Here is an 18,243-nt window from a genome sequence, read left to right on the forward strand (position 1 = left end):
TATAGTAGCAGCAATACTTCCTTATTTTTATATTCTATTCCTTTAGCTATAAATGCCAAAATTCCATTTGCTTTCCTTATTACCTGTTGTTCCTGCATACCAGTTTTCTGGGACTCATACATAAGGACACCCAGATCCCTCTGCACCAAAGCACTCCGAAGTTTCTCGCCATTTAGATAATAAATTGCCTTTCCATTTTTCCGACCAAAATGGATAACCTCTCACTTATCCACGTTGAACTCCGTCTGCTACATTTTGGCCTACTCCCTAACCTATCTATATCCATTTGCAAATTTCTTATTTCCTCACTGCGACTTACTATCCCTATTACTATACCTATTTTAGTATCTTCTGAAAATTTGGCTATAGCACCTTCCAAATCTGTATCGATGAAACTAATATAGATTGTAAATAGTTGGGGTCCGAGAACCGAACCCTACTTCACCCTACTGGTTGCATCTTGCCAACCAGAAAAGGACCCATTTATCCCGACTCTCTGCCTTCTGGCAGTTAGCCAGTCTTCTGTCCAAGCTAATAAATTAATCCTAACCCCATGTGATCTTACCTTGTATATTAACCTTTTGTGCGGCACCTCATCAAACTCCTTCTTGAAGTCCAGATCTACTACTTTTACAGGATCACCATTATCCACTTGGCTTGTTATATCGTCAAAGAATTCTAGCAGATTAGTCAAACATGATTTACTCTTCATAAAACCATACTGACTCTGATGAATTGAGTTTTGACTTTCCAAATGTCTTGTTATTACTTCCTTAATAGTGGATTCTAACTATTTCCCAACAACAGATTTTAAACTAACTGGTCTAGAGTTTCCTACTTTCTGCCTCCCTCTCTTTTTGAATGAGGGCATTACATTAGCATTTTCCCAATCCACTGGAATCTTTCCCACATCCAGGGAATGTTGGAATATTATAATCAATGGATCCACTATCTCCGCTGCCACTTCCTTTAATGCCCTAGGATGTAAGCTATCAGGCCCTGGGGACTTGTCTGCCTTCAATCCCAATAGCTTCATGAGTATTATTTCCCTGTTGATGATAATTGTTCTAATCCTGTTTCTATAACCTCTACATTGCCTGTTACTATTAGGATGGTATTAGTGTCCTCCACCGTGAAAACTGAGGCAAAATATTGATTTATTGTCTCTGCCATTTCTGCATTCCCCACTGTTAACTCCCCAGTCTCATCCTCCAAGGGACCAACATTCACTTCAGCTACTCTCTTCCCTTTTATATATTTATGGAAGCTATTGCTATCCTTTTTTATATTCTGTACTTATTATCTTTCATAATTTATCTTTGTTCTTTTTATTACTTTTTTAGTAACCCTTTGTTGATCTTTATAAGTTCCCCAATCTTCCAGCCTGCCACTGGCCTTTGCAATATAGTATACCTTAGTTTTGGTCTTTATGTTGTCTTTAACTTCCTTGCTTAGCCATGAATGTTTTTTCCCCTCTTACAATCTTCCTTCCTCTCTGGAATATATTTTAGTTCAGAGAAATTGACTATCTCTTTAAACAACTGCCACTGCTCATCAATTATCTTACCTTTTAGCCTTCCTGCGCAGTCCACTACGGCCAGATTTGTCCTCATGCCTATGTAAATACCTTTGTTTAACTCCATGTGAGTGTGGGACTCCAGTTTCTCACTCTCAAACTGAATTTTGAATTCCATCATACTGTGATCACCCTTCCCTAAAGGATTCTTAACTATGAGATCATTGATTAATCCCTGCTTATTACACAACACCAAATCCAGAATAGCCTGCTCCCTGGTTGGTTCCACAACATATTGCTCCAAGAAACAATCTCTAATACATTCAATGAACTCTCCCTCAAGGCTACCCTTGACAATTTGATTAATCCAGTCTGTATGCATATTAAAATCACCCATGATTATTGCCATACCTTTCTTAGCCTCCAGCATTTATACTGTGCCCCACTGTAGAACTACTGTTGGGGACCTACAGATTGCTCCCACCAGAGACTTCCTTGCTATTTCTTATTTCTACCAAGACTAATTCCATATCTTGATCTCCAGTGTTTATATCAAGAAAAATAGGGTGGTAATAGTAGGGGATTTTAACTTTCCCAACATTGACTGGGACAGCCATAGGATTAGAGGATTGGATGGAGAGAAATTTGTTGAGTGTATTCAGGAGGAATTTCTCACTCAGTATGTGGATGGCCCAACTAGAGAGGAGGTAAAGCTTGACCTCCTCTTGGGAAATAAGGAAGGGTAGGTGACAGAAGTGTTAGTGAGGGATCACTTTGGGATCAATGACCATAATTCCATTAGTTTTAAGATAGCTGTGGAGAATGAGAGGTCTGGCCCAAAAATTAAAATTCTAAATTGGGGCAAGGCCAATTTTGATGGTATCAGGCAGAAACTTTCAAAAATTAATTGGGGGAGTCTGTGGGAAGGCAAGGGGATGTCTGGTAAGTGGGAGACTTTCAACTGTTAACCAGAGTTCAGGGTAAGTACATTCCTCTTGGAGTGAAGGGCAAGGCAGGTAGAAGTAGGGAATCCTGGATGACTCGGGATATTGAGGCCCTGGTCAAGAAGAAGAAGGAGGCACATGACATGCATACGCTCCTGGGAACAAATGAATCCCTTGAAGAGTATAGGGGGTGTAGGAGTAGAGTTAAGAGAGAAATCAGGAGGGCAAAAAGAGGACACGAGATTGTTTTGGCAGATAAGGTAAAGGAGAACCCAAAGAGCTTCTACAAGTACATAAAGGGCAAAAGAGTAATTAGAGAGAGAGTAGTGTCTCTTAAGGATCAACAAGGTCATCTATGTGCGGATCCACAAGAGATGGGTGAGATCCTAAGTGAATATTTCTCATCAGTATTTACTGTTGAGAAAAGCATGGACATTAGGGAACTTAGGGAAATAAATAGCGATGTCTTGAGGAGTGTACATGTTACAGAGAACAAGATGCTGGAAGTCTTAAAGCACATCTAGGTAGATAAATCCACGGGACCTGATGAAGTGATCCCAGGACATTGTGGGAGGTTAGGGAGGAAATTGCGGGTCCCCTAGCAGAGATATTTGAATCATCGATAGTCACAGGTGAGATGCCTGAAGATTGGAAGGTGGCAAATGTTGTGCCTTTGTTTAAAAAGGGCTGCAGGGAAAAGCCTGGAAACAAAGGCCAGTGAGCCTCACACCTCTGCTGGGTAAGTTGTTGGAGGATATTTAGAGAGACAGGATCTACAGGCATTTAGAGACGCAAGGACTGATTAGGGACAGTCAGCATGGCTTTGTGAGTGGAAAATCATGTCTCACAAATTTGATTGAGTTTTTTGAAGGGGTAACCAAGAAGGTAGATGAGGGCAGTGCAGTTGATGTTGTTTACATGAACTTTAGCAAGGCCTTTGACAAGGTACCGCATGGTAGGTTGTTGCATAAGGTTAAATCTCACGGGATCCAGGGTGAGGTAGCTATATGGATACAAAATTGGCTTGATGACAGAATAAGAGTTTTAACAACACCAGGTTAAAGTCCAACAGGTTTATTTGGTAGCAATTGCCATTAGCTTTCGGGGCCCTGCTCCTTCGTCAGATGGAGTGGAAATCTGCTCACAAACAAGACACACAAAGACACAAAATCAAAATTGGCCATCTGTGTGCCTTATTTGTGACATAGTGGACAGTGAAGAAGGTTAACTCAGATTGCATCGGGATCTTGATCAATTGGGCCAGTGGGCTGACGAATGGCAGATGGAGTTTAATTTGGATAAATGCGAGGTGATGCATTTTGGTAGATTGAACCAGGACAGGACTTACTCAGTTAATGGTAGGAAGTTGGGGAGAGTTACAGAGCAAAGAGATCTAGGGGTACAGGTCCTTGAAAGTGGAGTCACGTGTGGAGAGAGTGGTGAAGAAGGCATTCAGCATGCTTGGTTTCATTGGTCAGAACATTGAATACAGGAGTTGGGACGTCTTGTACAAGTTGTACAAGACATTGGTACGGCCACATTTGGAATACTGTGTACAGTTCTGGTCACCGTATTATAAAAAGGATATTATTAAACTAGAAAGAGTGCAGAAAAGATTTACTAGGATGCTACTGGGACTTGATGGTTTGAGTTATAAGGAGAGGCTGGATAGACTGGGACTATTTTCTCTGGAGTGTAGAAGGCTGAGGGGTGATCTTATAAAGGTCTATAAAATAATGAGGGGCATAGATCAGCTAGGTAGTCAATATCTTTTCCCAAAGGTAGGGGAGTCTCAACCTAGAGGGCATAAGTTTAATGTGAGAGGGGAGAGATACAAAAGTGTCCAGAGGGGCCATTTTTTCAAACAGAAGGTGTAGAGTGTCTGGAACGAGCTGCCAGAGGTAGTAGTAGAGGAGGCTACAATTTTGTCTTTTAAAAAGCATTTAGACAGTTACATGGATAAGATGGGTATAGAGGGATATGGGCCAAATGCGGGCAATTGGGACTACCTTAGGGGTTTAAAAAAAAAGGGCGGCATAGACAAGTTGGGCCGAAGGGCCTGTTACCTTGCTGTAAACCTCTATGTTTCTATTTCTCACTATAGCACTGACCCCTTCTTTCACTAACAAAGCTACACCGCCTCCTTTTCCTTTCTGTCTATCCTTCTGAAATACTGAGTACCTTTGGACATTCAATTCCCAGACCTGGTGTCCTTGTAACCATGTCTCAGTAATTACTACCAAATCACACCCCTTTATCTCTATTTGTGCTGTTAACTCATTAATTGTGTTCTGAATGCTACATGCATTTAGACACAAAGTTTTTAATTTTGTTCTATTATCAAATTTCCCTACTCTTGTATAATTCATTGTTGCAACATGACATTCACACATTATGTCCTTCCTTTTATTTTCTGGTAACAATCTGCCTCATCACTAACCTGTACTCCTACCTTCTTAAATTGTAATTTTCTATGCAACTGAATCCTCTTTTTAGTTGGGTGTGGGTGGGGTGGGGTGGGGGTTATGGGAAGAGAGGGTTGGGGTGGTCTGGGTGATGATGAGGCTGGCAGCAGTACAGAACTCTTTCAGCCGTTGTGCTGTCTCTGTCCCTGTAGCTGCTGTTGCTGTATGAGGATGTGCTGTACACCCTGATCCACCGAACTGGTGTCCCCGCTCCAACGCACGTCACAGACCAGGATGAGATGCTCCGTTATCTGAAAAAGGTAATTCCAGAATTACAATGAGCCCCACACTGTAGCCCCAGCGATATGTGCAACACCATATTGTAATCCATTGGGTACAGACAATGTTAGACTGTAACTCTAGTGACAGGAAGCTTCACACTGCAACTCCAGGCGTGCAGTTCCACACTCTAACCCACCAGTTACAGGTGGTCCGACACACTGTAACCCCCACCACACAGACAGTGCCACACTATAATCCCAGGGTTACAGATAGTCTCACACTGTAAAATGTACAGACTGTCACATGCTGTAACCTCAGAAGTACGGGTTGTAATCCCAGGGGTTCAAGCAGTCCCACATTGTAATCCCAGGGGTACAGGCAGCCACATACTGTAATCCTGGGGGAACAGGCAGTCCCACACTGTAATCCCAGAGATACAGGCTGTCCCACACTGTAATCCCACAGGTACAGGCAGTCCCACACTGTAATCCCAGAGGTACAGGTAGTCCCACACTGTAATCCCAGAGGTACAGGCAGTCCCACACTGTAATCCCAGGGGTTCAGGCAATCCCACACTGTAATCCCAGAGGTGCAGGCAGTCCCACACTGTAATCCCAGAGGTACAGGCAGTCCCACATTGTAATCCTGGGGGTACAGGCAGTCCCACACAGTAACCCTAGGGGTATAGGTAGTCACACACTGTAACCCCAGGGGTACAGGACGTCCCACACTATCGTCCTGGGGGTACAGGCAGTCCCACACTGTAATCCGGGGGCTACAGGCAGTCCCACACTGTAATTTGGGGGGTACAGGCAGTCCCACACTGTAATCCGGGGGGTACAGGCAGTCCCACACTGTAATCCGAGGGGTACAGGCAGTCCCACACTGTAATCTCAGGGGTACAGGCAGTCCCACACTGTAATCTCAGGGGTACAGGCAGTCCCACACTGTAATCTCAGGGGTACAGGCAGTCCCACACTGTAATCTCAGGGGTACAGGCAGTCCCACACTGTAATCTCGGGTACAGGCAGTTCCACACTGTAATCCTGGGGGTACAGGCAGTCCCACACTGTAACCCTAGGGTATAGGTAGTCACACACTGTAATCCCAGGGATACAATCTATAACTCCAGGGATACAGATAGTCCCACACACTGGCGGCGCGGTGGCACAGTGGTTAGCACTGCTGCCTCACAGACCAGGACCCGGGTTCAATTCTGGCCTTGGATGACTGTCTGTGTGGAGTTTGCACGTTCTCTGCATGGGTTTCCTCCGGGTGCTCTGGTTTCCTCCCACAGTCTAAAGATGTGCAGGTTAGGTTGATTGGCCAGGCTAAATTGCTCCTTAGTGTCAGCAGGATTAGCAGGGTAAATATGTGGGGTTACGGGGATAGGGCCTGGGTGGGATTGTTGTCAGTGCAGGCTCGGTGAGCCGAATGTTCTCCTTCTGCACTGTAGAGATTCTATGTAACCCCAGGCAGTTGTCAGTAAGCATTATCAGACTGTATAGTATAATATGTCCTGGGGAAAGGCGAAAGACAGAGAGACTGAAATATACAAACAGATAGAGGCAGAGAGAGAGAAAGAGAAATGGAGACAGAAAGAGAGAGAGGGAGGCCCAAATTCGAGATGGTGTGCTGAATTTCAATTCTCCCACCCAGGAATGAAAACTGGCACAGGGGATCACCCTCATTACCGAAACTGCTCGAGTTTGATTGTATTGAAGTGGTGTCTGTAATGGAGCTGATCCAGAACTTTAGGTTCATATCTGGGCAACGAGTGGAAAATGTGCTTCATGTATTACAGAGTGAGGTGTATGATGCACCATCAATCGAGCAAAGACTAGTTTGTATGCAAGAACAAATAGGCTTTTATTAACAAGAACTTGGAGCCATCCCTGTCGGAGATCTGAATCATAGAAATCATAGAAACCCTACAGTGTAGAAAGAGGCCATTCGGCCCATCGAGTCTACACCGACCACAATCCCACCCAGGCCCTACCCCCATATCCCTACATATTTACCCGCTAATCCCTCTAACCTACGCATCTCAAGACACTAAGGGGCAATTTTAGCATAGCCAATCAACCTAACCCGCACATCTTTGGACTGTGGGAGGAAACCGGAGCACCCGGAGGAAACCCACGCAGACACGAGGAGAATGTGCAAACTCCACACAGACAGTGACCGAAGCCGGGAATCGAACCCAGGTCCCTGGAGCTGTGAAGCAGCAGTGCTAACCACTGTGCTACCGTGCCGCCCTGGTCCCCCTGGTCCGTACTAAAGCCCTGGTCCCCCTGGTCCGTACTAAAGGCTTGGGGGAGGAGCCATCGCCTTTATACCCGGACCAGGGGGAGGAGTCTTGGGCGGAGCCGGCAGGGATGTGCCACATATACAGATAATAACAGATACTAACTGACAGTGGTTAACTACAACAGATAACCGCTAACAGTGGTTTACCACAGTGTGTATGGGCTGATTATCTATCCTTGCAATGCGAACATGCTGTTTTACAGATTCCTGCACATCCACTATCCTCTCAGAAGAACTTTCTCCTTGGATGGGGTGGGCTTGGGATGGGCTGACTATTTGGAAACATTACCCTGGGGCGCAGAGAGTGGCCTGGCATTGGTCAGGGTTCCTGCTCCTGACTCCTGCCAGGAATCATACGGCCATCAACGTCAGGGGAAGATAGTATCTTACTCAGCAGTAACACCCCCTTTAGTTGAATATGCTCACTGCCTCGGGTGACACCTGAAGAGTGGTTGTCAGGGCTGGGACAGTGAATCAGTGCCTGGTGTTTGGTGTATAATGATGTATTCAGAATGTGAGAGGATAATGTGATTTTAAATGTTGCAGGTGTTCAAGCTGGATGAGGGTGACTATGAGGCCATGATGCAAAGAGTGATAGAAGTGAAGGTAAGGTGTGTCAGTGGCTGTTCGAGCTCAGCACTGAGGGACTGTTGACACAATAAACCTCTTCCTCTGATCACTTTAAGGGAACTTTAGGCAATTTTTTTTTAGCTTAAAAGGATTTACACTGTCTCCCATTTTACAACCCACACCCCCCCCCCCGATTCACAGCCCCCCACAAATTTACTCTCCCCAATTTACCCCCCCCCCAATTTATAACTCCTGAATTACAGCCCACTGATTTACACACCCTCTCCCAACTCATCCCGATTTACACCCCCCTGCCCAATTTACAGCCCAGTGATTTACAAATCTGTTAGCCTAACATCAGCAGTATAGAAAGTGCTAAAATTTACTCTAAAGGATATGATAACTGGACACTTAAACAATGGTAAGGTTAGGCATATTCAACGTGGATACATGAATGGAAAACCATGTTTGACAAACATTTTAGAATTCTGACTGGATCAAGTTAGCAGAATGGATAAGGGGGAACCAATGGATGTGAATTTTTCAGAAGGTGTTTGATAAGATCCCACACAGGTTTCAGTAAGGAAAACCAGAGCACACGGGAAGGGAAAGCTGCTGTTGCATCTGTCTCCGGCACACTCGCAGACGGTACAGTCCGGAGTAAATTTCATCTGTCCGATCTCCCAGTCTGTCTAAATCCTCTGGAATTCCAATCCTGCCTTCCTCATTGTTCCCCAAAGTTCAGAGTTTTGCAACATCTGCAAACTTCGTGTGCCCCATTCCAGGTAATTATATTTTTCTCAAAAAGAGAGCGTCTCAGAACCGTATCAGATAGACAATGGGATCTAGCAGCAGAGAGCCAGCTCTGTGAGAAGTTCTCTTCCTGCTGCTTAGCCACCTTGTGTTACTGACCGTCCTGTTGTTTAAAAGGAGCATATAGAGTCATAGAGGTTTACAGCATGGAAACAGGCCCTTCGGCCCAACTTGTCCACGCTGCCCTTTTTTTTAAACCCCTAAACTAATCCCAATTGCCCGCATTTGGCCCATATCCCTCTATACCCACCTTACCCATGTAACTATCTAAACGCTTTTTAAAAGACAAAATTGTACCCGCCTCAACTACTACCTCTGGCAGCTTGTTCCAGACACTCACCACCCTCTGTGTGAAAAAATTGCCCCTCTGGACACTTTTGTATCTCTCCCCTCTCAGCTTAAACCTATGCCCTCTAGTTTTAGACTCCCCTACCTTTGGGAAAAGATATTGACTGATCTGTGCCCCTCATTATTTTATAGACCTCTATAAGAGCAGCTTCTAGTTTTGTCAAAAGTCAGATAAAAGTGTGGAAAGCACGGCTTATCTTGTCTGACGGTTGGGTTTGTACACGGGCTGTTTCATTCCTCTCCTGTAGGTGTAGAAGTGGGAGGATCTTTGCCATGTTCCTGTGGTGAGTGCTTAATAACTCCAAGCTGTGCTAATGCCTCTTTCCTCGTGTCTCCTACAGGTGCCTGTCTGCTCCCTAAAAGTGACAGTCGTGGAGGCAAGGAATCTACTGGCCAAGGATGCCAATGGTGAATAACCCAAAATGGCCATCTGACAGGGAGTGTGTGAAGTTGCAGCTGCCTTGTGTGTTTACTTATCATAGCCCCTCTATATTAATCTTCAAGTGGGGAGAGATAGTGAGCCTTTTCAGGGAGGGGGCTTGTATGTGGGTCAGGTTTCACATTTCTCATGTATTGGTTAATGACCTGGATCGAAAATGGAGGCATCACTGTTCCTGCAGAGTAACTAACGTCAAACAAACAAGGGATTCAGGTAAATGAAGCAATAACTCACTGTATTAACAGTTTTTTCACCCCTGCGCTCACCCACTCTTTACACATGCATTCAATACCTTCCAGCCCCTCATCTATGCCGCCACCATCCCAGAAATTACTGGCGATTCCTCAGTGATCACTTCATGATCCTGGGATACTCTGCAATCCAAATGGTTCCGTAATCCCAGTCATTACTCTGGGATCTGGCCAAAATCAGGGGTTTATGTCCCTCTCTCCCCCTTCCCATGCCCCCCTCTCCTCCTCCCCATGCCCCTCTCTCCCACTCCCCGTGCCCCTCTCTCCCACTCCCCGTGCCCCTCTCTCCCCCTCCCTGTGCCCCCCTCCCCCTCCCTGTGCCCCTCTCTCCCACTCCCCGTGCCCCTCCCTCCCCGTGCCGCTCTCTCCCACTCCCCGTGCCCCTCTCTCCCACTCCCTGTGCCCCCCTCTCCCCCTCCCTGTGCCCCCCTCTCCCCCTCCCTGTGCCCCGCTCTCCTCCTCCCCGTGCCCCTCTCCCCCTCCCCGAGCTCCCCTCCCCCTCCCCGAGTCCCCCTCCCCCTCCCCATGCCCCCCTCCCCCTCCCTGTGCCCCCCTCCCCCTCCCTGTGCCCCTCTCTCCCACTCCCCGTGCCCCTCCCTCCCCGTGCCGCTCTCTCCCACTCCCCGTGCCCCTCTCTCCCACTCCCCGTGCCCCTCTCTCCCCCTCCCTATGCCCCCCTCTCCCCCTCCCTGAGCCCCTCTCTCCCACTCCCGTGTCCCTCTCTCCCCCTCCCCATGCTCCACTCTTCCCCTCCCCGTGTCCCTCTCCTCCTTCCCGTGCCTCTCTCTCCCCCTCTATTACCCTCTCTCCCCCACTCCATGCCCCTCCCTCCCCCTCCCCGTGCCTCTCTCCCCCTCCCCATGCTGCTCACTCCCCCCCAATGTCCCTCTCTGCCCCTCCCCGTGTCCCTCTCCCCCTCCCCATGTCCCTCTCCCCCTCCCCGTGTCCTTCTCCCCCTCCCCACGTCCCTCTCTGCCCCTCCCCATGTCCCTCTCCCTCACCCCATGTCCCTCTCCCCCTCCCTGTGCCCATCTCCCCCTCCCCATGTCACTCTCTCCCTCCCCATGTCCCTCTCTCCCTCCCCATGTCCCTCTCTCCCCTCCCCGTGCCCCTCTCCCCCTCCCTGTGTCTCTCTCCCCCCCCCCCCCCCCCCCCCCGTGGTGAACCACTGTAACTACATGTGTATGCCTGGATACACCCATGCTGCACCTGGCCCGAGACTCCTCCCTTTCCACCTGAGACTCCTCCCTTTCCACCAGAGCGAGGTATAAAGGTGATGGTTCCTCCTTCTTGCCTCAGTCTGGGCCAGGTCAGCTACAAGGGTGTGCTCCTGTTCTTTGTGAATAAAAGCCTGTTAATTTCACTCACTCACTGGAGTCCTCGTATCGTGATTGATAGTGCATCAATTTTATTCACAAAGAGAAAAAAAACCCAGAATGGAGCAACTTCTAAAGCCCGATACTTTAAACCTGGATCCCCAAGCTGTGGGAGCCGCCAACAGCTTTAATCACTGGCTGAAGTGCTTCGAAGCCTTCCTCGGAGCCTCCACTGCCGTCTGGTCCGATACAGACAAGCTGCACGTGCTCAACGCCCGGGTAAGCGACGCAGTTTATGCCACCATCTGTGACGCAGAAACGTCCGTGGACGCGCTAGCGCTTCTAAAGAGCCAATACAGCCAACAGACAAACGAAGTCCACGCCAGGCACCTTCTGGCTACCCGAAAACAGCGGCCGGGAGAATCAAACGCACAGTTTCTCCGCGAACTATGTGCGCTCGGCAGGGCCTGTAACTGCAAGGCTGTATCCGCTGCGCAGCATACAGAGGACTTAATCCACGATGCCTACGTTACAGGCATCGCATCCAACTACATTCGGCAGCGACTGCTAGAGCAAGGTGGGCTAGATCTACCAAAAACTGTGGCACTCGCTGAATCCCTAGAAGTGGCATCCCGTAACCTCGAGGTGTACGCACCCGATCACGCGACATCGTGGGCCTCACGGCCACTACCACCCCAGTACCTAGGAGGGCCACAGACTTATTCCACACAGCGCCCCACCAACGACTCGACTGCTGCGGCTGTGGCAGGCCCAAAGTGCTATTTTTGCGGTCTAGGGAAGCACCCCCGACAACGCTGCCCGGCAAGGGAGGTGTTCTGCTCTGGGTGCGGAAAGAAAGGCCACTACGCGAAAGTCTGCAGGGCAAAGCCGGCCTCGAAACCAAACAGCGCCGCATGCGACCCGAGGGAACTGAAAATCCGAACGCCATCAACCGCGTGTGACTCAAGAGAGCCGCCATGTTGGACACCATCGACCACGTGTGAGTCCAGGAAGCCGCCATTTTGGACGCCATCGGCCGCATGGGAGTCAAGGGAGCCGCCATCTTGGATGCCGTCGCCTGCATGCGAGACAAGGGAGCCACCATTTTGGACGCCGGTCGATGATTCTCCAGGACCCATGGTGGCAGCAGTCCAGCTGGACCAGTCTCATCCGCATCAGCTCGCCAGGTCCATGATGGACATCCAGGTAAACGGCCGCGTGGGAAATTGTTTGTTTGACTGCGGGAGTACGGAGAGCTTCATCCACCCCGATACTGTGCGCCGTTACGCCCTTTCGATGCGGCCAGTCAAGCAAACCATTTCCTTGGCCTCAAAGTCCCGCTCTGTGGATGTCCTCGGGTATTGTGTGGTGACCCTTACGGTTCGGGGGACCAAGTACGCAAATTTTAAGCTCCTGGTGCTGCCACACCTCTGCGCTCCCGTACTCCTAGGGCTCGATTTCTTGACCCATCTTAGGAGTGTCACGTTGCAGTACAATGGGCCTCTTCCCCCGATCTCCGTCTGCAACCCACAGTTCCTAGACTGCCCACCGCGCACCACTTGCGGCCTTTCAACCCTCCAAGTCACCCCTCCACCGCTATTCGAACACCTCATCCCCGAGTGTAAGCCTATTGCCACTAAGAGCAGACGGTACAGTGCAGGGGACAGGACCTTCATTAGGTCCGAGGTCCAGCGGCTCCTGAAGGAAGAGATCATTGAGGCTAGCACCAGCCCCTGGAGAGCGCAGGTGGTAGTGGTCAAAACTGGGGAGAAACACCGGATGGTCATCGATTACAGTCAGACCATCAACCGGTACATGCAGCTGGCCGCGTATCCCCTTCCGCGCACATCCGACATGGTCAATCGGATTGCGCAATACCGGGTGTTCTCCACGATTGACCTCAAATCGGCCTACCAGCAGCTCCCCATCCGCCCGGAGGACTGCAAATATACGGCTTTCGAGGCGGATGGCCTCCTCTACCACTTTCTTAGGGTTCCCTTCGGAGTCACCAATGGGGTCTCGGTCTTCCAGCGCGAAATGGTGGACCAGAACGGGCTGCAGGCCACCTTCACGTGCCTGGATAACGTCACCATCTGCGGCCATGATCAGCAGGACCATGACGCCAACCTTAATAAATTTCTTTGTATGGCCGCTCTCCTAAATCTGACCTACAATAAGGAGAAGTGTGTCTTCCGCACTCACCGCCTCGCCATCCTGGGATATATAGTGGAGAACGGGGTCATCGGCCCCGAACTTGACCGCATGCGCCCCCTCATGGAACTTCCCCTCCCCACCACTCTTAAAGCACTGAGGAGGTGCCTGGGCTTCTTCTCATACTACGCCCAGTGAGTCCCTAATTACACGGATAAGGCCCATCCGCTTATCAAATCCACCCTTTTTCCCCTGTTGGGAGAGGCCCGCTCGGCCTTCGACCGCATCAAAGCGGACATCGCGAAGGCCATGATGCACGCTGTGGACGAGTCAATCCCCTTCCAGGTGGAGAGTGATGCATCTGACTTCGCCCTGGCCACCACCCTTAACCAGGCGGGCAGACGCGTAGCCTCCTTCTCACGAACCCTTCAGGGCTCGGAAATTCGACACTCCTCTGTCGAGAAGGAGGCTCAGGCCATCGTCGAAGCAGTGCGACACTGGTGCCACTACCTAGCTGGCCGACGGTTCACCTTGCTCACCGACCAACGTTCGGTGGCTTTCATGTTCAACAACGCGCAGAGGGGCAAGATTAAGAACGATAAGATACTGAGGTGGAGGATTGAGCTCTCCACCCACAATTATGATATCTTATACCGGCCCAGGAAGCTCAATGAGCCTCCGGACACTCTGTCTCGCAGAACATGTGCCAGCACACAAGTGAACCAGCTACAGACTCTCCACAATGACCTCTGTCACCCGGGGGTCACCAGGCTCTACCATTTTATTAAGGCCCGTAACCTGCCCTATTCTGTTGAGGACGTCCGGTCTATAACCAGACACTGCCCGGTCTGCGCAGAGTGTAAGCCGCACTTCTATCGGCCGGACAGGGCACACCTCATAAAAGCCACCCGCCCCTTTGAACGCCTCAGCGTCGATTTCAAAGGGCCCCTTCCTTCTTCTGACCGCAACATCTATTTCCTCAACGTTATAGATGAGTACTCCCGATTCCACTTTGCCATCCCCTGCTCGGACATGACCTCAACCACGGTCGTCAAGGCCCTGCACGGCCTCTTCACACTGTTCGGTTACCCTAACTACATCCACAGCGACCGGGGATCCTCATTCATGAGTGATGAGCTGCGTCAGTACCTGCTCTCTAAGGGCATAGCCTCCAGTAGGACTACCAGCTATAACCCCAGGGGAAACGGGCAGGTAGAGAGGGAGAACACGACAGTCTGGAAGGCCGTTTTACTAGCGCTACGGTCTAAACGCCTTCCAGTCTCCCACTGGCAAGAAGTCCTCCCCGATGCACTGCATTCAATTAGGTCCCTCCTGTGTACGGCCACCAACGCTACCCCCCATGATCGGATGTTTGCTTTCCCGAGGAAGTCCTCCTCGGGAATCGCACTACCATCGTGGCTGGCGTACCCAGGCCCCGTTCTGCTCCGGAGGCATGTACGACCCCATAAGTTGGACCCCCTAGTTGAAAAGGTCCAGCTCCTCCACGCCAACCCCCAATATGCCTATGTGGCATACCACGATGGGCGGGAGGACCCGGTCTCTATCCGGGACCTGGCGCCTCCGGGTGCCCCAGAGCCCACTATGACCCCCCCACCCCACATCCCTAGACCCCTCTGTTCAGGTAGCACCAGGTCCGCTTACATCTTTGCCCCTTGTACGCAGCTCACCTGAGCCCCCGGAGTCACCACGCAGGACCCGACCAGAAGGGACGACGGCGGATTCGAGCGGTTCCACCTTGCCATCGGAAGCAACACCTCACCTGGTACTGCGGCGGTCACAACGACTGATCAAGCCGCCCAACAGGCTGAACCTGTGAAGGGACGACACCTTACCTCAGTTTCGTGACTCTTGTGTATATATAGATCTTCATACCTCTGTACATATGGTTCCACCCACCCCCGCCGGACTCTTTTTTTAAAGGAGGGGTGAATGTGGTGAACCACTGTAACTACATGTGTATGCCTGGACACACCAATGCTGCACCTGGCCCGAGACTCCTCCCTTTCCACCTGAGACACCTCCCTTTCCACCAGAGCGAGGTATAAAGGTGATGGTTCCTCCTCCTCGCCTCAGTCTAGGCCAGGTCAGCTACAAGGGTGTGCTCCTGTTCTTTGTGAATAAAAGCCTGTTAATTTCACTCACTCACTGGAGTCCTCGTATCGTGATTGATAGTGCATCACCCCCCATGTCCCTCTCCCTCACCCCATGTCTCTCTGCCCCTCTCCCCCTCTCTGTGACACTCTCTGTGTGCTCTCTCCCCTTTGACTGAACGAGTGGTGACTACTGTCAAGTGCACTTTGGTGTCAGGTTGGGAGTTCACAAACCATTCACTCTCTGATTCTCTGCGCAGGCTTCAGCGATCCCTACTGTATGTTGGGAATCACTCTGGGACAGACCATGCGGGAGACCGAGGAGAAGAAAGAGCGGAAATTCAGTTTCCGGAAGAAAAAGGACAGGATAGAGAAAAAGTCAAGCCTCAGAGAAGCACTTCCTGCCAAGTACCTTCAGGTCACAGGTGTCAAATCAAACACGCTGAATCCAGTGTGGAACGAGAGCTATGTGTTGTGAGTATTAAAGCTACTCTGCATTGGCACAGCTGCCTTGTTAGAAGAGCAGTTGTGAGGGAGTGCTGCACTTCAGTATTGAGGGAGCGTCACATTGTAGGAGTGGCAGTTCTGAGGAGTGCTGCAATGTTAGAGGGACAGTACTGAGGGCAGCACGGTGGCACAGTGGTCAGCACTGCTGCCTCACAGCGCCAGGGATCCAGGTTCAACTCCCAGCTTGGGTCACTGGTCTGTGTGGAGTTTGCATGTTCCCACCGTGTCTGCGTGGGTTTCCTCCGGGTGCTCCGGTTTCCTCCCACAGTCCAAAGATGTGTGGGTTAGGTGGATTGGCCATGCTAAATTGCCCCTTAGTGTCAGGAGGGCCAACTAGGGTAAATGCATGGGGTTGTGGGGGTGGGGCCTGGGTGAGATTGTGGTCGGTGCAGATTCGATGGGCTGAATGGCCTCCTTCTGCACTGTAGGATTCTATGATTTCTATGATCTGCTGAGTATTTCCAACATTTTCTGTTTTGATATCAGATTTCCAGCATCCACAGTATTCTGCCTTTGGGCACAGATTGGCTGCTGCAATTCATATACTCTACATATGACTGAAGTTTAAAAGTGTTTCACCAACTGTAAAGTGCTTTGGAACATCCTGAAGTTATGAAATATCTGCTATCTTCCTCTCTGTGTTGAACGAGTATTGACTTGCTGTTAATTCTGTGTTTCAGTGATCTGGATGATATTCACAGTGACCAGCTCCACCTGGATATTTGGTGAGTGTTGCAGCCCTGGCTGTTTTTTGTTATAGTCTTTTTCAGGTTCTGCTTCCATTTTCTGCTTTCTTTCTCTCCCTCTTGCTCTCTCTCACTTTTTTTTTCCTTCTCTCCTATTTTTCCACGCCATCTGTAATAACTCAGGAAAGGAACAGTATTTATTGTGAAACACAAAATTAAGAGGCGTACGTAAGTCCCAGCTGGGACACAGTTCCCCCATACCCTTCCCGGTGTCTGCCTTATAAAGGGCTCAGGTGACCCTTTCCACTTGGCAAGGCCATTGCCTGTTACCACGGGAACTCATATTCAGCAAGCCCCAACAGGGAGATGGATTAACGATTCTCCCTGGAACGCATGGAGGTTATCACACTCCCCCCCCTCCAAGTTTGATTGTTCCCCCCCGCCCCCCCCCTCACCTGTATGGCGATGGGGCCGTTTTTTGTCGTTTGGCCCAGGGCCTCGTTGCTGTCATTTGCATGGCCTGTTCAGGGGGAATATACCGGGCAGGCGGAATGTCGAAGAATCACCGAGTCGCTCACCCTAGGTGACGATCCCTGACTGCGACTCCACCGCCTCTGTCTCCATTTCTGAGGCTGAGTCCTCGTCGACCTCTCTTGGGCTTTTTGTGGGTGGAGTTTCCCATCCATAGGCCGGTGTATAAAGTGCCAATGGTACCGTGTCTGTTGTCCTCGTGGGGGGGTTCCCGATGGCGGAGGTGGTCTTCTCCCCAGTCTTTACCATGTATGACACCGGTCCCGTTTTTGAGAGGACAACTCCTGGGATCCACAGGGAGCCATCTCCAAAATTCCAGTCATGGACGGTGTCTCCTGGTTTGAAGGGCCTGTCAGGCTTATGTCCTTTTTTGGACTTCTTGTTTTTCTTCGATTTTGCTATTTTTTCCTGAATTCTGATTGGCGGCTAGGTTTGGTGACATCAGGACACAGTGCCAGACTGGGATGTGATTTGACGCCATCCTTCCCCCTAATCCCACCCCCAACTCAACACTGGGAGGCAAGTGGATGAAGCATCTCAGCACAGGGGACAAGAGATTCTGCACTAAGTCTCACCTATAAGCAATCACCTATAATCATCTCTGCGCATGGCAGTAGTATAGACCTGGCCTGTGTATATAATGCATGTACAGAGCAACCCTGTGTACACGTTGCATGTATAGAGCTGGCCTGTGCGTACAATGCATGTACAGAGCAACCCTGTGTACACGTTGCATGTACAGAGCAACCCTGTGTACACGTTGCATGTACAGAGCAACCCTGTGTACACGTTGCATGTACAGAGCAACCCTGTGTACACGTTGCATGTACAGAGCAACCCTGTGTACACGGTGCATGTATAGAGCAGCCCTGTGTACACGGTGCATGTATAGAGCAGCCCTGTGTACACGGTGCATGTACAGAGCAACCCTGTGTACACATTGCATGTACAGAGCAACCCTGTGTACACGTTGCATGTATAGAGCAGCCCTGTGTACACGGTGCATGTATAGAGCAGCCCTGTGTACACGGTGCATGTATAGAGCAGCCCTGTGTACACAGTG

At 49.9% G+C, this 18,243-nt stretch overlaps 1 protein-coding gene across 1 annotated transcript in view; it reads left to right on the forward strand.

Annotated features, from left to right (window-relative positions):
* Positions 1-18,243, forward strand: part of baiap3 (BAI1 associated protein 3) — an 80,381-nt gene that overhangs the window by 15,151 nt on the left and 46,987 nt on the right. Inside the window, exons 4-8 of the mRNA XM_078240355.1 lie at positions 5,078-5,185; positions 8,004-8,063; positions 9,530-9,596; positions 15,717-15,930; positions 16,644-16,688. Coding sequence (XP_078096481.1) covers positions 5,078-5,185; positions 8,004-8,063; positions 9,530-9,596; positions 15,717-15,930; positions 16,644-16,688 — 494 coding nt within the window. The remainder of the gene's footprint in view (positions 1-5,077; positions 5,186-8,003; positions 8,064-9,529; positions 9,597-15,716; positions 15,931-16,643; positions 16,689-18,243) is intronic.

The sequence above is a fragment of the Mustelus asterias genome, chromosome 23 (genome assembly GCF_964213995.1).
Source record: "Mustelus asterias chromosome 23, sMusAst1.hap1.1, whole genome shotgun sequence".
Taxonomy (NCBI): domain Eukaryota; kingdom Metazoa; phylum Chordata; class Chondrichthyes; order Carcharhiniformes; family Triakidae; genus Mustelus; species Mustelus asterias.